This window comes from Hemicordylus capensis, chromosome 2, assembly GCF_027244095.1.
Source record: "Hemicordylus capensis ecotype Gifberg chromosome 2, rHemCap1.1.pri, whole genome shotgun sequence".
In the NCBI taxonomy this organism is placed as follows: Eukaryota; Metazoa; Chordata; class Lepidosauria; order Squamata; family Cordylidae; genus Hemicordylus; species Hemicordylus capensis.
This window is the reverse complement of record NC_069658.1, coordinates 186,286,889-186,311,752: the sequence shown is the minus strand read 5'-3', so window position 1 is coordinate 186,311,752 and position 24,864 is coordinate 186,286,889. Positions and strand designations below refer to the sequence as shown.

The window sequence follows — 24,864 nt, the reverse complement described above, 5'->3', positions numbered from 1 at the left end:
TCCTTGCTGCAACCAGAGGGCTTGCCAACTTTCTCAAATGAGGAAACCCTCCTGAACATGAGGCAACAGGAGATGGGATGGGGTGGGAACCCTTATGATAACAGCTACACTTCCAGTGGTACTTACCCTTTCCCTGGGCCTCCAACTGACACCACTTGCATACCAAAGGAGCCCTGTCCACGGGAAGGTTTGCTCCCAGCCCACTGGCCCACCACCATGCCAGCAATCTCCAGTTTGCCTCCTTGTGGTGGGATAGGATGGAGTCCTAGAAAAAGGGAAAATTCAGTAAAACACAATGCAGAATGGGCTGGAGAAAGATTGGTAACTGATCTGGTCATCTATCCCAGAGTTTTAGATCCAAAAGTCACAGGTTGGGGGGGAAAGAGACATTGCGTGTACACATGCACGCACACACACTATGGAAAAACAAGCATGAAGAATCTGCATAATGGATGAGAAGAATAGTCCTAGCTTGAACTACACAGAAATCACTACCTAAGTAGTAATGCATACAAAAAGCAGATAAGGCAGCAAAATTGTTCTTGGACCATACCACTGGCAGTTGTCAGTAGGAAACTGCTCAGCTGAACGTGAAAAAGAGTATTCTCTAAGCATTAAAAAAAAGAAAAACATGAAGGTGACTAGGGTTAGGGTATAACTCTCAATCTACATTTGCAGGAGCTCACTGGCAACAAGTTATAGTAAAAGCAACTAAGAACATAGTCACTCACCTGTGAAGCCTCTGGTCCTCCCAGGAGCTGGTGGCTGAACAGAGCCAATTGTGCGATGGTAGAAAGGCATTGGGTAAAAGGGTGGGGCCATAGATGACATAAAGGGTGGAGGTGGGAGCAGAGGAGGTGGAGCCTGACGGTTGAGGTTGATGCCTTCCAGGATACTCTGCCTCATCTTCTCTACTTTGGACACCTGCTCAGTCTGCAGAGCGGGTGGAGGGGAGAGGAAGTGGGGAGGGAGAGAGAACCAAAGTGGTTATGGAAGTGTCAGTCCATGAGCTCATCACTTGCCCACATATCCTTGTACCTGTGTCAAACCATCAGGTCTGCTGATTGCACAAAAGCTTCTGAGCAGCAGCAGCAGCCACCGCCACCAAAGATTTTGGAATTTCAGCAGCAATAGCCTCACGAGGTCCACAACCCCTCAAACTAACCCTGTGGTTGGCTGTAGGACGGGAGCAGGTGCATATAGAACTGGGAAGTTGCTCCAGGCATAAGAACAACTAAGCATGGCATTGAGTCGAAGACTGCTGCCAAAGCTGCAACTGAGAAAGGATCAACGACTATGTATCAGTTCTCTTCCAGGGATGCCAGTGCTCACCTGTCCATCACAGAGGTCTATGAGAGGTGCCTTCTCCCGAGTGGCTTTGATTAGCTTGCTCTGGAAGAGCTTCCCATCAAAGTAGATCCACGGGCAACAGTGTTCCCAGGGCACAGGTTGCCCACAAGCATCGTTGGCAAAGAGGGCTGTGTCCACCCCGCTCATAAACAGAGCAGCCAGCTGAACTCCCCGGGGATCCAGTTTCTCAATCTGCAACATAGGCAACATACTTTGGCCTTCAAGAAATTCATATATTAGTAACTAACCACAGCTTTGCAATTCAGGCCTTAGTTATGGCTCCTGAACTGTGCCAATATTCTCTGCCCAACTTTATCTGTTCACATTCACTACCACTCACTCTAAATCAAACTCTTGTGCTCAAAAGCTAAAGCAAACCAATATAATGAATGTAGATGAACCTTGTATGCACATAGTTACCAAATTTGGATCCTGTGCTCATAACATGGTAGATGAGGAGGTAAACCTGTGCCTGGACTGTACCACTTCAAAATGACAGATGTTTCATATGATCGAATGTCCCTTGATTTAAAAAAAAAAAATGCCTTGAACAAAAAAGAATGGAGCATTGGTTACTCACCATGAAGGCTTTTTGCTACTGCATCCAAGAGCGTCTCACGTGTGGGTTATGCTCCTCCATGTGACTCTATAGCCAGGACTATGTAAATTAGGTTAGGCTTTTTTAAGGCTGGGAGGAGCATGACCCCTCCAGTTCTTTTAGGCCTAGAGGTGAGGAATACTTCTACGAAGAAAGATTACTTAAACTACTGGTAACAAATGATAAGCCACCTAATGGTGCAGAGGGGAAGTAACTTGCCTAGGGAGCAAGAGGTTGCTGGTTCAAATCCCTGCTGGTATGTTTCCCAGACTATGGGAAACACCTATATTGGGCAGTAGCGATATAGGAAGATGCTGAAAGGCATCATCTCATACTGCACAGGAGATTGCAATGGTAAACCCCTCCTGTAATCTACCAAAGAAATCCACAAGGCTCTGTTGTCGCCAGGAGTTGACACTTATTCAGTGGCACAACTTTACTTCAAGGACAAACGAGTTCAAGCTAACTGGAACTATCTATGGAAAAGAGGGAAAGTCTTTTTAATGTGCAGGAGCAGATCAAAGAAAAAAGTAGTACCTTCAGTGGATCCCTATAAAGTAGTACCGGCGCTGCAGGGTGTGTCGGGACGCCCTTGGATGCAGCAGCAAGAAGAAGCATTCATGGTGAGTAACCAATGCTCCATTCTCTGCTGCTGCAGTCCAAGGGTGTCTCACGTGTGGGGACATACCACAGCCCTAGTCCAACCAGGGAGGGAGCCCTGTGCCTACTCTGAAGGGAGAACCCGGTGGAGGACTCACCTCTGAAAAGCTGCTTAGGCAGAGGCAAAGGTATCCAACTTATAGTATTTAGTAAAGGTAGACGATACTCGCCAGATTACTGCCCTGCAAATGTCCTGTACAGGGGCATTCGTAGAAAATGCCCTCCATGTAGCTGCAGCCCTAGGAGAGTGGGCAAACACTTTAGTGGGTGCCCTGAGGTTCTGGGACTCATAAGCTAAAGCTATGCATGCCTTTAGCCATCTAGCCAAGGTGGCAGGAGTGACAGCCTGGCTCATGGTGCATTTTTATCATAAAAACAAAAAGGAATTCAGTAGACCTAATGCGCTTAGTATGTTTTTTTTATATCTATATCTATCTCTGAGCCAGTCTGCCACCATGTTTAGGCCCCCCTGCACGTGATGGGCTGCCAGAGATACTACATGTTGTTCTGCCCACAGAAACAGCAGGACTGCCTCTGCCTGCAGAGATCTTGACTGGGTTCCACCATGACAATTTGTGTGTGCCTTGGCTGTGAGGTTGTCTGTGTGTATGAGAACGTGGCGGTGGAGACAGACGGACTGGAACTCCCGAAGTCATGCAGATTGCCCTGAGCTCCAGTCAGTTGATGCTGTGCTGATGCTCCTCTGACCACCTGCCTTGGGCCGACTGCTGGAGACAATGGGCTCCCCAGCCTCTCTTGCTGGCATCCACAGTCACAATGACCCTTGGTGGGTCTAGGGATTCTTTTCCAATGGGAGATGTGCGACAGTGACCCACCAATGCCGGGACTGTAGAACTGGCTGAGTCAGGGTCACCTGTCTGCTGGACTTTACTGCTATCTCTGGGTGGAGGGCAGCAGGAACCATTGAAGGGGCCTCAGGTGGAAGCGTGCCCATGGAACTGACTCCAAACTTGCCACCATCAGACCCAGCAGCCTGGAGACGGAGAGAAGGGGAAGCGACCTCTTTACCAGAGCTTGGCATACCTTGGCCTCCAATGTGCGCCGGCGTTCTGCTGGCAGGAACAATTTGTCTTGTTGTGTGTCTGAGGACCCCCAGGTTTAGAAGTTGTTGTGCTGGGTTCAACGGACTCTTTTCCCTATTGATCAGGAAGCCGTGATTCTCGAGCACTTGTAGAGTAGACTGTAGGTCCCATTGGGCCGTCTGTGTTGACGGAGACATTTTTGAGAAGATCATCCAAAAAAGCATAAATCATCACAACTTGGAGGCGGAGATGCACAATCACCGGAGATAGGATCTTTGTAAATATGCGTGAGGCTGAAGAGAGGCCGAATGGGAAAGCTCTGTACTGGTAACAGACTCCTGCATAGAGGAAATGGAGCAAGTGGCGGTTGCTTTGGTGTATAGGTATGTGCAGGTACGCCTCCTTGAGGTCTAGAGAGGAGAGCAGGTCTAAGTGTTGCAGTGCTTCTGCAATCGACCTCAGGATTCCATGCGGATTCAATGCCCCACTAGCAAAATTCTGTCTGGCCGATCTAGATCTGCCCCAGTAGGAGCGCTGTGACCAGAATCCCCTGCTCCAAGGGGTGATTCTAAAGGGATGAAAGGACTGAAAATGCCACCACCTGTGGTGGCAGGTCCTGCTTCCATGATGAGGATGGCATGACCTTTTTTGACCCTTTTTTGACCAAGATGTCTCTTTCTTTTTTGAAGAATTTATTTATTTTAATAAGAAGTTAAAATAAAAACATGATTAAATCCAGAATTCCCAAGTTACCTTGATTGCATATGGTATTACAGAATGACATCAAGAATTACAAAGCCATCATGTCGCCAAACTCCCAAATAATAAAGTAATGAAAATACGTCTATTAAGTATAAGAGAAAAACCCTCCTACTAAAGAAAAACCCTCATACAAGAATCAGTAAAATAGGGAAGTATAGAGAAAACAGACAAAAACATCCAAAATAATTATACAATGAGGAATAAACAGTAAAGTATTCAAGAAAGCAAAATGGAAAGGAAACAGAGATATTGATTACATTATCCGATAGTCAAACTCATTACTAAAAATAAGTAAAAACATGCTATAATATTGGTAAGTAAAATAAGTGAAAAGACCATTAAACTCTAAAAGTAAAGTTTCAAATTAAAAGTCAATTATCTAGATACTTGGCTATCTCAGAATTAAGATAAATTTAGGTATCTTTTGGGCCTAAAACATATATGCAGAAAGCCAACTGAATTTATTCTTTTCCCAACCAGGAATAATGCCAACCATTTTCCCTCAGAAAAAGTTAGCATCTAAAACTTCCAGAATAACCTCAAGCCAAAACGCCACTGACCATGTGAACTTAAATCTTGGTCTTAAGAGAAGAATCATATCATTTTGCAAAAAATCACTTAGAGTAGGGAATTCAGATCTCTTAGTATTATCTTGGTATCCAGAAAAATAATCCTTTCGCCGTCTTGTCTGGAGCTAGAGCTAAGAAACCTGTGAGTAAGAAAAGCCATGGCCTGAAAAAGGAAAGACTTCAACTCCTTGTTATGTAAAGAAAGCATTTCTTCTGATCCAGTAGTAAACAAGGGCAGAGACTTTTCCAAATTGGCTGATTTTTCTCCAGACAGATTAGATCGAAAGTCTTCTTCAGACAGATCATGTAGGTCATACCCAGGTTCTTGTTGTGACTGATCAATGTTCAGAAAAAAAGAGAGCATAAATGGTTCATTTGTTTCTCAAATCTGGAAGCAAAATTGTGTAACTCTGTAACAATTAGTTGTTGAAGACCAGAAAAAGATGAAATTTCAACCTAAGAGTGCCCTTCCATCACATTGGTTGCTACCTACCAGTTTGAATTGTGAGGTAAGAAAAGATGAACACACAAAAGACCTAAATAAATCCCATGCACATGTATAGTAAACTATGCACATGTATAGTAAACTCTCAGGAATTAAAGCCAATCCTAGACTCTATACACCTTGAATGTACCTTGAGCTGGTACAGGTGAAACTCAAAAAATTAGAATATCGTGCAAAAGTTCATTAATTTCAGTAATGCAAATTAAAAGGTGAAACTGATATATGAGATAGACGCATTACATGCAAAGCGAGAGAAGTCAAGCCTTAATTTGTTATAATTGTGATGATCATGGCGTACAGCTCATGAGAACCCCAAATCCACAATCCCAGAAAATTAGAATATTGTGAAAAGGTTCAACAGTCTAGGCTCCAGGTGTCCCACTCCAATCAGCTAATCAATCCATAACACCTGCAAAGGGTTCCTGAGCCTTTAAATGGTCTCTCAGTCTGGTTCATTAGGAATCACAATCATGGGAAAGACTGCTGACTTGACAGTTGTGCAGAAAACCATCATTGACACCCTCCATAAGGAGGGAAAGCCTCAAAAGGTAATTGCAAAAGAAGTTGGATGTTCCCAAAGTGCTGTATCAAAGCACATTAATAGAAAGTTATGTAGAAGGGAAAAGTGTGGAAGAAAAAGGTGCACAAGCAGCAGGGATGACCGCAGTCTGGAGAGGATTGTCAGGAAAAGGCCATTCAAAATGTTGGGGACTTTCACAAGGAGTGGACTGAGGCTGGAGTTAGTGCATCAAGAGCCACCACACACAGACGGATCCTGGACATGGGCTTCAAATGTCGTATTCCTCTTGTCAAGCCGCTCCTGAACAACAAACGACATCAGAAGCGTCTTACCTGGGCTCAAGAAAAAAAGGACTGGTCTGTTGCTCAGTGGTCCAAAGTCCTCTTTTCTGATGAGAGCAACTTTTGCATCTCATTTGGAAACCAAGGACCCAGAGTCTGGAGGAAGAATGGAGAGGCACACAATGCAAGATGCTTGAAGTCCAGTGTGACGTTTCCACAGTCTGTGTTGATTTGGGGAGCCATGTCATCTGCTGGTGTTGGTCCAATGTGCTTCATTAAGTCCAGGGTCAACGCAGCCGTCTATCAGGAGATTTTGGAGCACTTCATGCTTCCTTCCGCAGACGAGCTGTATGGGGATGCTGACTTCATTTTCCAGCAGGACTTGGCACCTGCCCACACTGCCAAAAGTACCAAAACCTGGTTCAATGACCATGGGATTACTGTGCTTGATTGGCCAGCAAACTCACCTGACCTGAACCCCATAGAGAATCTATGGGGCATTGCCAAGAGAAGGATGAGAGACATGAGACCAAACAATGCAGAAGAGCTGAAGGCCGCTATTGAAGCATCCTGGTCTTCCATAACACCTCAGCAGTGCCACAGGCTGACAGCATCCATGCCACGCCGCATTGAGGCAGTAATTGCTGCAAAAGGGGTCCAAACCAATACTGAATACATATGCATGCTTATACTTTCCAGAGGTCCGATATTGTTCTATTTACAATGCTTGTTTTATTGGTTTCATGTAATATTCTAATTTTCTGGGATTGTGGATTTGGGGTTCTCATGAGCTGTATGCCATGATCATCACAATTATAACAAATTAAGGCTTGACTTCTCTCGCTTTGCATGTAATGCGTCTATCTCATATATATCAGTTTCACCTTTTAATTTGCATTACTGAAATGAATGAACTTTTGCACGATATTCTAATTTTTCGAGTTTCACCTGTATATGAATCCCTAATTATTGGTTGGTATAAGCCATTATGCACTAAGATGTCTTTTAGGGCTTCATCCCCAAACAATTTTTCCCAATCAAAGGGAACAGCAGTAAGGTTAGTTTTGGAGGCCGCATCCACCTGCCAGTATTTCAGCCATAAATTGCATCAGCCCACCAGAGGCAGTGCCCACCCGGGATGCAAATCGGAGTCAAGTGTAGCATCCACCATAAAGGCTTGTGCCTTTTGCAACTTTAAAAGTGTTTCCCTCAACCTAATTGGGTCAGAGGGAGGTTCCTGAATCAAGTCATCTAGCCAGACTGACGACACTCTAGCTATGATAGAGGCAGCTGTAGTGGCTCTCACTGATAATGCTGTGCCCGTTTCATGGCCCCCTCCACACGTTTGTCTGCAGGATCTTTTAGGGCAGACTCCCTATCCCGAGTCAGGACTGAACCAGAGATCATAGCCACAACGGGGGCATCTGTGGGGTATGTGTTGGAAAATCATACCCACCCTCCCCGCCCGCCACCTTGTTGGAATGCATACAGCTTGTTTGCTATAGTATTAGCCCTTTCTGAGGAGGTGGAAACTGTCCATGCACTTTTTGCCGCTTCCACAAATTTTTTAGGAATTGGCAGGGGCATATTACTTGGCTTTGAACCTAGGAATACCAGTGCACCTTTACTCAGTGGCTGGGATTCCTGAGATGCAGGGGAATTTAGCCCCAGGGGGTGCACCATCTTTGCCATGAGCGAAGCCAAGTCTATGGACTGAAAAGGTTTGTGTGGTGCTTCTGAGCTCTCAGGTTCTTCACCAACCGACCATTCTCCCTCCTCTCTTGGTTGATCAGGATCACCTCCCCACAAACGGTCTGTCGGGAGATCTGGATTTTCTGGTGAGGTGGGTTCTTCATCAAGTGGAATAACGGGGACTGGGTTGCCTGGGTTTTTTTCTGGAGGTCTTTGAGGGGGTGAGGCTGGGAATTCTCCCATCTCCCTAGGAAGTGGGCCTCTGGGGTTGTGGGAGCCTGGGTCAGAGTGTTCAGAGAAATACACACTCTTATCCCTCTGTTATGACTTAGACCTCTCCTTTTTGGCTTTCTTAACATGTTTTCGCTTTTTCTTTGCTTTTTTAGGGGCTGGTGCCTCTGAGACTGAAGAAGCAGTAGAGGAGGAGGAAGCCCGCTTGGACCACTTTCTCTTTTTCGACCTTAGTTGGTCATATCTTTCAAATGAGCTTGCCAGCAAGTCCCCAAACCACATGCCCCAGGCAGATGGCATATCTCCTGGCATCTGGGAGAAGGCTTCACTCAGTAGGGTAGGTTGGGCGAGTATGGATGCCCTCAAGGGACCTGGGGCGGGGGAAGTAGAAGAAACAGAAAGCCCAACTTGGGCCAGGCTCACCAGATGGGAAGTTGCTGCTGTCGCTACACTCCTAGTCAGTACTGTGCGTGTTGTTGCAGCTCTGGACGGCACTGGGCCCGCTCCTGTGCCTTTGGGCACCACCACTGTCTTTTGAGCCCCCGTTTTCCTCTGGGGCTTCTGGCTGCTGGTGGAGACCACAGCTGGGACTTCTGGGTGTCAGCGTTCCTCTGCGTGCCCTGCTCCGCCAGATTTCTTGGAGCGTGTGGGGGTAGCGGGGCTGCAGCTATGGAAGGCAGGTTGTCCAGAGGGCTGGCAGGAAGCAGCAGCAAGGTCGATGTCTGGGCCATTCCCTGCCCTCAAAAATGGCAGCTAGCGCCCTCTCTTGCTCCCAAATGCCATGCGCCAGCTGTTTGGCAGGGGCTGAGCATTCCAAGGAGCTGCGCTGAGCAGGCCAGGGAATGGGACCTCAGGGGCAGGTTCCTGGCTGCTCTAATGGCCTCTGGAAGGCCTTGTTGTTTGCCCTTCGGTACCCTCGCGTGGAGCACCCTGGCGGTTCTTTCCATGCAGCGGATAAACAGGAAACAAGCGGAGGCACAGAGGGAGAAATGGAAGTATAAAGGCAAGCAGGAGTTTTGTTTTGTTACACGTATAGGGAAAAATTAGAGGAAAATGGGGAAACAGAAAAAGAAGGGAGAAAAAGCAAGAGAGCCTAAAAGAAAAGGAAAAAAACCTAGAAGCTGGGATAAGCTGAGAAGAAGCTGCCTTAGAACCACACAAGACTAAAATAACTGGAGGAATCATGCTTCTCCCAGCCTTAATTTACATAGTCCTGCCTCTGGAGTCACATGGAGGAGCATAACCCACATGTGAGACACCCTTGGACTGCAGCAGCAGAGAATTAGGATACCAAAGAGAAAGCCAGAATATTAAGCTAGAACTCTTCTCTCCAACATATTTCTCTATGTGCAAAGAAATGTATTAGATGGGGAAGCAGGAGCATTCAATCATAAGAGCCCCCACCTATAATCTGGAGTGGCCCAGACACAGGTTAATCTCCTCATTTGTTGTTTTTGAGAACAGAGACCCAAATCTGAGGGAGGGAGGGAGAGTGTGTGTGTGTGTGTGTGTGTGTGTGTGTGTGTGTGTGTGTGTGTGTAGACAGACAGACAAGAGCAGTGTGATAGCAAGAGGAGACAAGGTGGATGAGTGAATGGCAGCATCGATGTGTGGACAGAGAAGCACATCCACACCAAAAACCTGATTTCATGCATGTGAACGTGCAGGAGGAATTCCTCTCTCACAGATTAAAATGTCAACAGTATTAGAAACTTCCCTTCCTCAGCCCACTAACTCTAGCCTAGTAAACTTTACTCCCCCTCCTTATTCCTTTAGGTACAAATATTGTTGGATCTGACCCCTACTTTCAGTTCTTGAAGCTGATCTGGTTCATACAGCTGAGCAGACACAGCCTGGGCCAGAAAGGCATCCAACTCATGTCTGTGCAGGATCCGTCCCCCAGGCCACTGTATCATGTACCTTAACAAAACAAACAAAACCCAGAATCAACAAAAATAGACAGAATATGTAAGACAACCGAGTTGCTCCACCACACATTAAGAGGAAAAGAAAGTCAAGGGACACTTAATTTTTTTTTAACTTTAATGCACCTTGGAATAGGAAGAGAGTTTCAAACGTTTTGATGAAGTTTTGCTTTTTTTAATTGAAAATGCTTCTGCTTTTCAATAAACTCAAAACAGGCAGACATTCAATTAACAGGAAATTTTTGAGCCTTAAATCAAGGGATACTACAGCATACACATGCACACACCTCTATACAGGTGGCACCACCCCAACAATAGCCAATTATTTAAACAACAGCTTCCATATGCTCACATCTCAGTCAAGATATCATATACCACCATGTTTAGGTCCATCCCAAAGTCAGACTGGCCAGCAAGCCTGGATAATTTGCTTTCAAGTGTTACTCCGTTGTTTATTCTACAACAATAGATAAACATATCAGAAAGAGAAAAATCCAAAATGACACAAACCAATGTTTATAAAAGGATCCAGAAACTTTGAGTCTCATGGAATTTATTTTTGTACAAAAATAGACCCTTTCCTGGCATATGTAAACAAAGAGAGCTGGAGTTTACGTACCCATGAGTGGGTCTGTCTTCATACAATTATTTCCCCAAGGAAGAGCTGAAGCTCAAAATTTGGATTCTATCATAAATGCCAGCCTAGTTCAGGTGTCACATGGAGCCAAGATTGTATCCCAACTACAGAGCCTGGTTTATAAGCCAGAATCAACCAATGGATATCACAACAGATCTAGGCTTATTCTAATCCAGGATCAAGATTAAAAGCCTCTCTCCCCTCATGCATGATGAGGTGGGGGACAGGATGCTGTTCAAAACCAGGATTCCATTCTGGCTCAATGTAATGTCCAATCCAGACCACTGGTTTGCACCATATTGGACTTCCCCACCTTTCTGTCATTGTGTATCTATTGATGTCCCCTACTCCCAACCCACTCACCGTAGCACACAGCACATGAGCAGCAGATGTGTGGGGACGTTGGCAGGGTTGAGCATACCAGGTGTGTCCGATTTCATACAGGCCAGGAATGCTCTCATGCGTCGGTTCTTATCCTCCACCGCTTTGCCCAGCCACAGCTTCTTGAGGTTGGGGCAAGTCCACTCCCAAAAAGCAAGAGCTGAGACCAGTTCTGGAGTCTGGGGGGATTTCCCCTTGTATGCTGACCATTCCTTGATGATGACAGGAGGAGCTGTGGAGGAAAGGGCAGTGTCCACCTGATCAGAAGACCAAATCACTTGCACAGTGTTATGGTCCAAACCCATTTGAAGTAAGGGTCTGCAAAAGCAGGGTGGTGCATATCAGTGGTGGCCAATAATACGATAAGTCTTTATTGTCATTGTCCCGTACAGAACAATGAGATTGAAAATCTCTTCAGCAAGTGTGTACCAAAACACAAGTCTCAGACAGTGCCAGTCCAGTCCAAACTTAAGAGTCTCCCAACTCTTCCTGGTGCTTTGGAATGATTTTGTCTCTGGTCCAATGAGCCAGAGAGTAAGCTGGAGCACTGTGTGCAAGCATGCAGGCCTGTCCTTGTTGTAAGAGCCCTGCCTGGGTGTGCCACTAACTGGTGACAGTGCCACATGTAATATCCAGGACACAGGCTAGCCACCCATGATGTATGTACTGACCCCAAATTCACATGTACGCTGATAGGATCTGATTTGGCTGTAACCAACTAAGAAAACTATCTTGGGATTTTGGTGAATAGATAAATGAAAATGTCAAGTAAGTGGAAAGGAAAATTGCAAACATAGTCTTATCAGAGACTGGGCTGAAAATAAAGTCAGCCAGTATTCTAATGCCTTTATATTAATCTACAGTGCAGCCACATCTGGAATATTATATACAATTCTAGTTTCTCCATTTCAAAGAGGAGGAGAAAAGGGCAACCAAAATGATCAAGGGGTTGAAGCGCGTGCCTGAAAGAAAGGGTAAAGCCTTTGCAGACTTTTAGTTTAGAAAAAAGACAATGCGGGGGTGGGGGAAATAGGACATGAGAGATGATGCATGGAATGAAGAGAAAGGACGGAAAGAATTTCTTTCCCCTCTTCCATAATATTAGAACTTGGAGCCATCCATGCAATGAAACTGACTGGCAGGAGATTCAAGAAAGACAGACAAAAAATTGGCACAATTAAAATATGGACTTTGCTGTCACAAATGTGGCGATGGACACTGGTTAATAGATAGTTTTAAATCGAGATTGGCCAGATCCATGGAGGAGAGGTCTATCACTGGCCACAGTCAGGACGACTATATGGAATTCCCATGTTGAGAAGCAGTATGCCCCTGAACACCAGGCGCTGGGGAGCAGCAGTGGGAGAGGGCGATGGCCCTCATGTCCTGCTTGTGGGCTTCCCAAAGGCATTTGGCTGGCCACTGTGGGGAGCAGAATGCTGCACTAGGTGGATCTTTGGTCTGATACAGCAAAGCAATTCTTATATTTAACACAACCCAAATGTGGTGTCCAAAAGTATGTAAAGCAAGCAAATTTGTTTATTTTGCATTAAAGAAATTCTGCTTCTACTTATCATGGGAACAAAGCTGTACAACTCAAGGGCCCCCTGCCTCCAGACCACTCAAGTCCCCCTCTGAGGATTGTAAAGTCTCTCCAGGAACAGCCACTCCTTTGCAAGCATTTATTTGCAAATGCAATTAGTGCTTTTAAAAACAAAAACAATCATGAGACTTGTAGGATACCAAATTCCACACTGGTATGGCCAGAGACTTGCAGTACACCCCAGAGCCCTCTAACAATGTTGTGGGCAAGTCAAGGACAAACCAACCTCACAGGACCAAAAAGGAGCTAGCTGCTAGACTCTAGCTTCTGTCTAGGAAAAAGCTTTGGATGCTAGTAGTACAAGCTCAGGCACACTTTTAAGACCTAAGACGACAGCAAAAGCAGTAAAAGGCCTACAAGCATTTCCCCATTAGGCCAATGTAAACAAACATGGGTGGGCAAGTGGGGGGAGAACATTACACCAAGCACAGACCACTCACACTAAATGCACTGTAGAGGCAGGCAGTCAACACCTCACCTAACCGAGACAAACAAGAACAAGACCCTTGTCTGCCAGTGAGCACAGCATATCCCAGCCACTGCTCATGAAAGACTTGCCCCCCGTTTTAGAGGAGGGCAGCAGCTCGGGAGCATTAAGCAAGCATGCTCATGGTTGTAGAAGCCACCTACTTTCCACAGGGATGCGCTTGCGCACAGCCAGGCGTTCCATCCGCCGCTGGGTCTCAGCCACGCTGAAGAGAACGCCATAGACATACTGCCGGGCAGCCCGGAAGAGGACAGCTGCTGGTGGCAGCTCAGCGTTGCACTCATCTTCAATGCACACTGGGATCTTGATTTCACCCTGGAGTGGAGCATTGGAAAATGGGAATCCAGAAGGGCTAGTCCTCAGCATCCTCTGATGCTCTCAAAGCCCCCGTAGATTCCCTGCAGAGCACCAGCTGGCAGAACCCAAAAGGCCCATTGGCCCCTCTCACCTTGGTAAGAACATGGTAAATGAAGGGGTACATCAGCCCTCGGCGGTGCCGGTGTTCAGCCACACGAAGAACCTCAGGGGCAATAGGGGGCAGGGGTGGGGTGGTGATGTCCATGTGGTTGCGGGTCGCCATGGAGAGCAGCGAGGGGATATGGGCCTCAGGTCCACCACCGAGGTTCCTCTCTGAGTTGCCAGCACCCCCATGAGGCTGCCCCCAGCCCTGGCTCATCATCTTTTCACCCCCAGGATCCTCCCAGCCAGACTTGCGAGACACCGTTTCGGACACGTGGCTGAAGGAACAAGAGGAAAAGGATATACTAGTAGCTCCACATCCCAGGGCAAGTGGTAAAGCCAAGACTCTTCCCCTTCTTTCCCCCGACCCTGGCCAAACAGTGGGATGAGAGCCTAGGAATCCTGGCTCTTCCATCCCATCGATGCTACTACCTACTAAGTCTACCCCCTTTCCCAGAGCTGGGGATAGCAGCTCTGGGACCTGTTTTCTACCTTCCCCCCCCACACACACACAGAGCCAGCCCAGAGTTGGTCTTGCCAATCTCAGAACCATACTGGGCTCCCCACTCACTTGGAGCTGGCTCCATTGTGTTCTTCTCCATCAGAGGAGGAGGAAGGTGAAGAACCAGGCCCAGATGAAGGGGAAGGTTTGGTGCTCAGGTGGTGGTTGGGGAACTTGGGGGGACAGCTGTCATAAGACACTGGCCAGTTGTTGAAGTGTCCACTCTTCAAGCCAGGGTCCTCATGGAAGGGGGCTGTATCCGTCAGGCCGTGTGGAGAGAAGAGAAAACTGGAAGCAGGGCCAGGAAGAAACGACGAGGAGGCGGCAACGCCACCATGTGGAGCAGGTGGCTGGTACTGCATCTTTGGCCCCATCTGGGGTGTGAACTGGAGACGGAAGCAAAGAGAAGTGGGAAGGAGTTGACGGGCAATAGTCAGGGATACTAGTTCCAAGCCTGAAGGGAAACCATAGCTCAGTGACTGAAGCATACACTTTGCATGCAGAAGGTCCCAGGTTCACTTCCTGACATCTCCAGGAGAGAGACTGGGAAAGACCTTTACCAAAGGCAGTCACAGTCAACAGTTCTGGGGCTAGACTCAGTATAAGGCAGTTTCATATGTTCATACGGTATACCAATTCTGCAGAAAGGTCCTTACTGGGAGGTCCTTATTAGGCTGAGTGAACCAGCTGGAAGCACCCTCAGTGAACTGGCTGGCACTGTAACACTGTGGAAGCAAAGTGGGTGTGCAACCAAATAGTGCTTGGAGACCACACGTAAGCCACTATAAGGAAATGGAGATAGTTTTTTTAAAAAAAGAATGTACCCCAAGGGTGAACGTTATGAGTATACATATTTATATATTTTTGTTTGCCCGCATGAGAGGGGACAAGGAATAATGCAGAGCATTAAAACCTCTGCTAATTCCTCTTTAGCTCCCAAGATCAAGCACTGACCAGAACTTTCCAAATTCACCTCAAACAGCTATAAGAACTAGAAAGTAGCTTAAAGAAATTTTTTTAAAAGGGGAAAAAAAACCCCAAATAGCCAAATTCCATGAGGACATCATCATCACAGAGTGTTTCTCAGAGCAAGACATGATGCTTTACCAGCAGCAGTTTTATTTGGGAAAATCTTTTAAATCCCCTTGGCCAGTTGGATCTGCCCTTGTGGTTCAGGCAAGGTTGAATGTACTGTTCCTTTTATAATGATAGTTGGTGCAATCTTATTAATCCCCTGTTATTACATTGCCCTGGCCAAACTGATGAATTTTATGCCACACTTCTTCTTGTAGATAAGAAACCTATCACTCATAATGTTGCCAAATTTTGTGCGGCTGCTGTTAACATCTGCCAACAGTTAACTTCTGGTTCTCTCTCTTAGATGCTGCTACAAAATGGCTATTTTGTTGGTGTGTATTGTAGGATAGAACTCTTATCTGAATGCAGTATTATTGGCTTGTTTGTATGTCTGATCAAAGATCGTAATAACGTTATTCATTCATGAGGCCATCACAAATCCACAGAATAGACACAGTGCTGGTTTGGCTGGAGTCATGCAAGGCAACAGGTTTGGAAAGGGGGAAGGGAGAGACCATTCCGATACCACTGTTCCCCCACCTCCCAAACAGGACTAAGCACTGGGAGTTCTGCAGATGAGCCATCCTTGGCATCATTTGCACAATTTATCCTGCCCACATAGAATCTAGCTTTCTTTTGGCTAAGTGACACATTATGCAGGATGAGGGAGACCATGATGGGACTATACCATTTCAGGCTGTGCATGAGGTATATATTAATGCCTTCCAACATGCACACTGCAATCCAGCACATCAGAGCAAGATGTATAGTGTGACCATCTTCCTGATATGCTGTAGTTTGTTGCATGCAGGAAACATTTTACTTGATGGCGCATTCAAAAAATACATCCACCCCTGCAATCTGATGTGGCATAGTCCAGTATTCTACCACTTCATTCTACCCACAGAGACGTAAGTTTTGGGCGGTATAAAAATACGTTAAATAAATAAAATAAATAAATACCCAATGTGTAATACATCATCTTTTTAGGTTGGGTTTGCATTAAGCAACAGTTCTCCAGCTCTAAGCCAACGAGCAATAAGGCACTGCCATTAGCATATCCATCACAAGCACAGCAATGGCATCAGCAATATCTGTGTCCACCACCACCATTTCCATAAGGCTGCAGCAGAGGGTGAGGCCCAGCAGCGAGGCCCCTCCATCAGCCTGAGCAAGACCAACTACCATCTGGTCCCTCCCCTTGGAGAATTATTGGCTGGTTGGTTTTTAAAGGTTTTGAGCCACTACACTTTGGCACTTACCATGGCCTTTCCAGAAGGGACTGGTACCATTGGATTGCGATTCATAGGTGCCATCCCTGCAAAGTGGTTGGGTCCAAAACCTGGGACTGGAAACACAGAATTGGCCTCTTGTTATACATGGAAACTCCCCCATTCCAGAATGGCTCTGCTGGGACCATTAAAGGGCTGAGAGGGGCTACCTGTCAATGCACAAGTTGGTTAAGCTGGGAAGTGTTTGACAAAAACAAGTAAAAGCTACCTTTTCATGCTGGCCTATGACTTTCAGATGTCTTACTCTTAGGCAACTCTGGATATAGCAAGCCCTCTGCCATGGAACCCTAATGCCTTGCAGAAGATTTTGGAGGTGGTCCTGGGGTGCACTCTTATATTCACAGAGAGGCAAACGTTAGGCCCAAAAACCCTGCTGGGTGATCCACATGAAGTGGAGACAGATAATAGAGAGTGGCTAATCCACTGCTCCTTTTATCTCATTGAGTAACTCCTGAAAAGCATCCGTGGAACACCACAGGGTAAGATCATTTATGTATACTTTACTTCGGGAATGCTGGATGAATTGGTTCTACACTATTGGATGAAAAAGGTAGCCACTCCAGTCCCAGTATGATACGCTCTAGGAAACAGCGAAGGGGTGTTGACCAATATGCTGACTGCAGAAAAAGAAGTTGCCTTGGCCAGGGGTGGGCAAAAGGTAGACGGCAGCCGACTGACAGACACTGGACAATTTCTAGTGGGCTATGTGGCACATCTGGTTGCTGGAATTCTTGCCCCAAAACCCCACAACAACTGCTGGACTGGGGACATTGATCTGATCCGACCAGGCACCAATCCTATCAAGCAAGACTGCACACTCAGAACCACTTAATAAAATCTTAATTGTTAAGAGATCTTTCACATGCAGGGAACCTGATCAGTGTTCTCTCTCATTTTGTTCATCTGTGTGAGCAATGTGTTTTGTTCTGGGCTGCAGTATCAAGGCAATGTGTGTGCACATGCATTCAGAATGGGGCCTGCTTGATTCAACTTGAGCGGGATCTAAAATCAACGGAGTGGACATCCAAAAACATGAGTGCGCGCACACTTTAGAGGGAACACTGACCCTGATGTATTTAAGAATACTTTCATGAGCAGGGAAGAATGATGGATAGGTAATGGGTCAATAAGATTACCAGCACCTGGCCTGGAAAGGTGTTCCTGTGCCTTTAAAAGGCCACGATGGGGAGAAGTCCACAGGTAGCGTTTGATTCCCTCAACTATTATGACAGGAGAAACCACTCCAAACTTCATCCAACTGTGTAGTTTAAAGGCACCAAAGCCCTCTTTAGGCCAGGAGGTGGCAACTCTAGAGGTAAGTCCAGATTTGACCTCTCCCAGCAGAGGACACCAACGGGTATCAGGCAGGGCCTCACTTTTGTGGACAGTGGGAAAAGACACGGTTGAGAGAGAGGTGAAGTTCACCAGCGTCGCCTGGATACTCACGAACATACGGGGATTGGCCCACTGGCGTAGGGGGTGCCTTCGTGGCCACTGAATAATATTCTACGGCCTTCTTGAAACGTTCAATTTTATCTTCGGTCCTGGACTGGGGGGTGGAACCAGAGGAAAAGGAAGGCAGTGATAGGGGCAGAGAAAGGAGTTCAGCCAACTGCTACCACTACTGGTGGCTGGGTGAATTGCCAACTCTACTCCTGAGCCAGCCACCTCATAGGCAGGCATAGTGAGCCACAAGTACAGAGGGCAGGTTCCCTACCCTAATTCAGGATCTGGACGATCTCCCTATTTTCAACTGTGTGTTGGATAAAAACAACGTCGGAGGCAGGGAGTTCGATCGTCAGTCAAGCCCCAGTTGGGCAGGACTGGCGCAACCTACCCAGATTCTGTCCCCAGCTTCCAAATGAGGCAGGTGGAAAAGTCATTCTACCCAGCTGGGGCCTGACCAACGATCAAGCTCCCCACCTCTGCCTTGTTTATATCTATCAAAAATTGTGCACCCAGTGCCTGAATTAGGATAGGGGGTTTCTCCTATCCTTATGTTGATCATGTGAACTGCCCTACTAGTGTACGTATAGGATTTGCAGTTATTATAGGGTAGGAGGAAGGGTTTGCAAGAAACCAGGAGCGAGTTAGCTTTTGTAGACAGCAGATGTTGTAAAATGAGACAGCCTGGGCTCTATTCCTCACTTTGTCAGCCACCATGACTAAACCTCTTCTCCTCTGTGGATCCTTTAATCCCCTCCCACCAGTGTTCTCTCTAATTTTCCCCATCTTTGTGTGGAATGAGTTTTGTTCTGGGAGGCAGTATCAAGGCCATGTGGGTACACGTGCATTCAGAATGGGGCCTTCCCGATTCAACTTAAGGATCTAAAATTAACTGAGAGGACATAAAAAAAACTTGTGAGCATGCACACCTTAAGAGCACACTGCCATCCACCCCACTACTCCACCCCACAACACCATCTGTGACTTATGTTAGCTCTGATATATAGGGCCTGCTACCATTCCAGGCTAAGCTCTCAGGACAGAGAAGGATCTAACCCCATGCCACAGCTTCCATCTCACCTGGGAGTGTTTGAAGACATCTCTCCCTATCACATCCAGGTTGGAAGGGTTTTTGATGGACCCGACGTATTCAGACACAGCTTTGATGACTACATCGCAGGGTGGCAGGACCAGCTGGTGGGCGCGCACCTGGAACCAGCACACAAAGCACTCAAGCAAAGTCCTAGGAAGAAGCAAAGTGCAGCGAGGCAACATCTCCATCCTCTGTGGCCCTGGCCAGCAAAACAAGTTTTACCAGAGTGCCACTCTGAGAAGGAAAGGGGACAGTCACCCCATGTACCCAGGGCATTAACTAGAAACCCTGTTGCCAAAGATACCTACTACTTCTATACATCTTTTCCCTCTGGATTAGCATTTTTGTATGTGTGAGGGAAGGAACACACAGCTTGTACTTCTCAGGAGCAGGATTTAGCTCTGGGGTATTGCTCTACTGTTGATCCAGCTGATGAGCTCTACTCTAAAAGCATGGTACTCCAAGGTCCTTCTATTGTAAGCCACCTCAAGAGCCCTTGTAGAACTAATAGATGGGATAGACACTTTTTATATTGCAGTTAACACTGATCATATACCAGTGTACAGGTGAAACTCAGAAAATTAGAATATCGTGCAAAAGTCCATTAATTTCAGTAATGCAAATTAAAAGGTGAAACTGATATATGAGACAGACACATTACATGCAAAGCGAGATAAGTCAAGCCTTAATTTGTTATAATTGTGATGATCATGGCGTACAGCTCATGAAAACCCCAAATCCACAATCTCAGAAAATTAGAATATTACATGGAACCAAGAAGACAAGGATTGAAGAATAGAACAATATCGGACCTCTGAAAAGTATACAGTGTACTGTGCTTGATTGGCCAGCAAACTCGCCTGACCTGAACCCATAGAGAATCTATGGGGCATTGCCAAGAGAAGGAGGAGAGACATGAGACCAAACAATGCAGAATTGCTGAAGGCCGCTAATGAAGCATCCTGGTCTTCCATAATACCTCATCAGTGCCACAGGCTGATAGCATCCATGCCACGCCGCACTGAGGCAGTAATTGCTGCAAAAGGGGACCAAACCAAGTACTGAATACATATGCATGCTTATACTTTTCAGAGGTCCGATACTGTTCTATTCTTCAATCCTTGTCTTCTTGGTTCCATGTAATATTCTAATTTTCTGAGATTGTGGATTTGGGGTTCTCATGAGCTGTACGCCATGATCATCACAATTATAACAAATTAAGGCTTGACTTATCTCGCTTTGCATGTAATGCATCTGTCTCATATATCAGTTTCACCTTTTAATTTGCATTACTGAAATTAATGGACTTTTGCACGATATTCTAATTTTCCGAGTTTCACCTGTACCTGTGGCCAACACAACCCCTGACTGTGGCTGAAAGTGTGAATTGAGCAGCCAGCATAGAGTATCACAAGCAGAAGGCAGGAGTGAATCCAGTAACTCGAGCCAGAGAAGGCAGCCACAATGGCTCTTCTTTTGAGCTTGTGATTATACACTGTGTCCTTCCACCAGAAGGCCACCATAGTTCCAGTTTCTAGTCTCTGACATAGCATTGTCTAGTTTCTATCATCAATATCATATCTCAAAACCCTTTCCAAAATGAAGGAAGAACCCAGAAGTTCCAAGTTTCTAGACCCTGACCAAACTGCATTCCTCCTCCCCACACTTCTTTTCAGAACCCAGACTGAAGCCTCAAGTCTCAGGACTGGTGCCCCCACAACCACCTCTTCAACCATAAGAACCCATGCCTTTCCCAGAGCTGGTCACACAATTCAGAAATGCAGTCCTTCCTCACTTTCTAGAAACCCCTTCCAATGAGTTGTTTTTGAGTACTGGTTCTCATCCAATCTGTGGTGTCTTCTCCTCAAAAGAGCACTTCACCAGTTCTTCTCCCCCAAAATGAAGCCTTGACAGCCCTTTCAAGCCAGCATTTCCTGCCTTGCTACTCAATGGACAGGACAAAAGGATGTGGACTTTACCTTGAGTGAAGCCAGTGGGTGATCTGGTCCAAGCAGGCTCCAATGGAAGGCAGCTAGATCCTCATCTGGAAGGATGTGGTTCCCTGAGAGTGAGAAGCAGAGTTGCCAGAACCTAAGGGGTATACTCGTGGGTCAAATGGGCCGTAAGCTAGAAATTGGCTTTTTAAAAGCCAAATCTGGCCACCTAGGTGAGAACGGCAGAGTAATATAACGCTTGCCAATGAACAGCAATGAGATTCAAGCCATCTTTCTCCACACCCCTGATTCCTTTCTCTACTATTCCAATGGGCAAGGGATAGATACAAATACATTGAGGCTATTCCCACGATCATTGGAAAGTGGGCTAAGGGAGCTTAGCCTGCTTTCAAGTGTTCGTGGGAACAACCAGGCTCGCAGGCAAGCTCAGTGCTCCCAAGGCAGCTAGCCCGCCTAATCTCCTCTCCCCTCAAATGAGGTTAATGGAGTGAGCGCTCTGTTAACCTCATTTTTTTTTTGCTTGTGTGTCGCAGCAGTGCGTGGCAACAAACGAGCAGACCCTTGACTACAGGCAGCCTCTCAGGTTTGGGGGTCTCTCCAGGATGCCCCAAGCACTCGCGTGGGGCATCCTGGGACTTCCAGGGGCCGCACAGCCCCCAATCCCCACAGCCCCCACCGGCTCCGTGACGCAGCCAGCAGTTGTGTGGGCAACCGATTCGACCACCCAGGGCTGCACTTTGATCGTCTGTGGGGAGAGCAGGCTAAGCTTGCTCTCCCCACAGACCTGACAGAAGTTCTTCTCATGGAACGTGAGAAGAGCTTCACTCTCTCACTGAAATGAACCTGCTAGATTTTGGTGTTATGGCTTAGGGCCAGATTAGGGATTCTAATCTGACTAGGGAATATCTATGCCAGGCCTATCTTGTCAGGGGCAGCTGAAGTCTTGGTCACTGTGCCAACTGGAAGGCTATCACAGCATATCATAGATCACACTCTGGATCTAGCCCTCTCCACCGCAAAGTCCTGGGGAGAGGGCCTCCTTCACTGTGGCACGCTACCTCTGGAACATCCTTCCCAGTGAGTTTTATTTCTATTAGGCCCTAGGCCTCCAACCACTTTACCCACTTTCTCATGTATACAGATGCTTGTATACATATGCACACACACTCATACAGAGTTCCCACTTACCTAGTAGGGCAGCAAAGATGGGAAAGCTGCTCAGCTTGAGGCCCAGCTGCTTGGCTACTTCCTGCATGAGGAACTGGTTGGTGGTGAGGTTTTTGCCATTCCAGCTCAGCTTGAGGGCATGAGAGCTGTAATAGGAAGGTATATTGCACAGGGCATACTCCGAATCATGGGCTATCAGGCCATGGAAGCCATTTTCCCGGAAGAAGGATACCACTTCCTGATGATGATCCTCCAGGCTCTGGAAAACCTACAAAAAGAAGAAAGAAGAAAATATGGTACAAGGCTGAGTAGAGACACACAACAGCAAGACTCTTTTCCTTAACACATGCCTTCTGCTAAGAAGTCCCAACAAAGAACTTCCTTCAGGGCAATATCTTCACAAACATTACCCTCCTGCTACTTCTATATGCAGAAGGCTGCTTGTTGCCCCTCGGAAGAAGAAAGGCATTATGCAGGAGTATCTAAATTACCTTTAAACAAAGTATCTAGAAAGCATGCCTACTTTTAGAACATGCTGCTTTGCAGAACATGGTTGCTGTTAACCATGGTTGTGCTGTGTTAGATACAATGCCAACCATGTTTAGTATTCAAAAGGGAAAGGGGGAATTAGAGTGAAAGGAAGGAGTGTCCAAGTCAAAGGGAAAGAGAGGGGAAGTGCCTGATTTTTGATCTCTTAACCATGTTTAAGAGATTGGGAAACATTATATATGCACTAGGCCTAGGTGTTTAAGAATTAAAACATCCAACATGAATTTTAATTTACTAATGTATTTGAACAGTCAAGACCAAGTAGGACAAAAACAGCCAGTCATTCTTCAGAGGAGACTGCATACAGTAAATTATACAGTACATGGCTTTTGGGGTGGGGGAGGCAGGGGACCAGAAAGCTCTTTTAGTGACAAAAAGTCTTTAAAAGTCACCCCCCCCAAAGCAAGACAGAAATGACTAAAGCAAGTGTGATCAACTGTAAACCAGGAATATGAATATGACAGACACACCCCTCTTTTCAACAAAATTTCCCAAGATATAAATAAATAATGTATAAGAGTATGATGATCTTTCACAAGATAATTTGAACACTATAAAAAGGACCCATTTGGTTTATCTGACAAGCTATAGGTTTCAACACAACCTTGTTCTTTTAAGTCTGCATGATTTAAAGGGACTGGGTCCTGTCACTGTAATCTTGAGGGCTTTTTGCCTTGAAAGAAAATCATGACATCTTTAAGCTGAGAAAAGAAAAGTGTTGTCTTGTTATAAATGAGCTGCATTATCAGTTCCTTGGTGATCATATATGGTGAAACTGGCTCAAATATTTGATTATTCTAGAAATAAACAAGCAAATACAGAAATAATAAAAACCTCTTTATTTGTTAGCCAGTCCATCACAAATTGTTCTCTGAGAGACTCACAGCACAACATTAAAACATCCAATAAAAAAGAAAAAAAAGGTAAAATAAAAATACAAACACAATTCAAAGCAGCTTAAAATCTCATTTTAAAATTAGTTTAAAAACCAGATCAAATCTGAAAATCAGAATTAAAAAATTAAAAGGCCTGGATGAGACAGGAAGGAACTGGTGTTTGGGGCTCCTCCTACTCTTAGCTGGCAAGTCTGCTGTGTGAACATCCTGTCTGTCCCGAGGCATGCTGGGAAGAATACCAAGATGGGCCCATAATACTAGGATGGGCTCTGATTATGGTGAAGAAAGGAACCTGTGGAGGGTTCTTTTTCCCTGTGCTGGAGCTCATCAGAGTGGAATCAGTCACCATTCTTGAGACAGGCCGGAAATAATTAAACAGCAGTTCCTCTTGCTAGAGGGCGCCATCTCCAGTTCCGGGACTGAAGCGAAGAGTGGTGAAGAAGGCTGAGGCTTTGCTAAAAAAATACCAAACTCAAAAAACGAAAATATCAAGAACAACTCCCCAACGAAATGAGGAAAAAACAGAAAAAGGTAGAGAAAGAGACAGAAAGGGCAGTAAGGAATAGCATTATAACCCTGGAAGCTGCCTCCTCCCAAAAATGACCTAGCCCTTCCAACTATATACAAAGGGGCAAAAAGCCCAGGTACCCTGAGAAAAAACATCTGGGAGGACCTGATGAGCTCCAGTTACAGGGGAAAAGAACCCTTCACAGGTAAGACCAATGTTCCTTTGTCCCCGTGTACAGGAGCTCATCAGTGTGGGACATGCCCAAGCAGTATCCCCGAAGACCTGGGGGTGAAGGGAGAGGATGTTTTAAACCAATGTTTCTCAATGTTTTTTGATTCATGGACCAGTACATTCTTCGTGTGCACTTTCCTGGACCAGCAGTTAGTAAAGCGGTCGCCCCCTCACCCCCACCCTCATCCCCATGCACCCCTCAAAAAACAATTTCGAGCTGGCTGGAGCTCTTGCGGAGCTCATTTCCAGGCAGCCCTCACTGCTAGATAATGTTCATTTTGCTTCCTCAAAAGGAACATTATCCAGGAATGAGGGCTGCTTGCCTAGAAATGAGCTCCAAATAACTTGCACAGGCTCAGTGGATCCTGGGCCCCGCCCCACTGCACATATCACATCACATGCAGGGGGTGGGGCCCGGGATCCACGGAGCCCGGGTGAGCTCTCC

At 46.2% G+C, this 24,864-nt stretch overlaps 1 protein-coding gene across 2 annotated transcripts in view; it reads right to left on the bottom strand.

Annotated features, from left to right (window-relative positions):
* Positions 1-24,864, bottom strand: part of FAM120C (family with sequence similarity 120C) — a 61,798-nt gene that overhangs the window by 25,951 nt on the left and 10,983 nt on the right. For both annotated transcript variants that reach the window (XM_053295661.1, XM_053295660.1), the window contains exons 2-14: positions 22,257-22,503; positions 21,093-21,175; positions 19,101-19,229; positions 18,021-18,123; positions 16,545-16,630; positions 14,275-14,591; positions 13,693-13,981; positions 13,388-13,559; positions 11,137-11,386; positions 10,017-10,131; positions 1,333-1,542; positions 732-933; positions 127-265 (exon numbers count right to left, since the gene is read on the bottom strand). In XM_053295661.1, the coding sequence (XP_053151636.1) occupies positions 127-265; positions 732-933; positions 1,333-1,542; positions 10,017-10,131; positions 11,137-11,386; positions 13,388-13,559; positions 13,693-13,981; positions 14,275-14,591; positions 16,545-16,630; positions 18,021-18,123; positions 19,101-19,229; positions 21,093-21,175; positions 22,257-22,503 (2,342 nt within the window). The remainder of the gene's footprint in view (positions 1-126; positions 266-731; positions 934-1,332; positions 1,543-10,016; positions 10,132-11,136; positions 11,387-13,387; positions 13,560-13,692; positions 13,982-14,274; positions 14,592-16,544; positions 16,631-18,020; positions 18,124-19,100; positions 19,230-21,092; positions 21,176-22,256; positions 22,504-24,864) is intronic.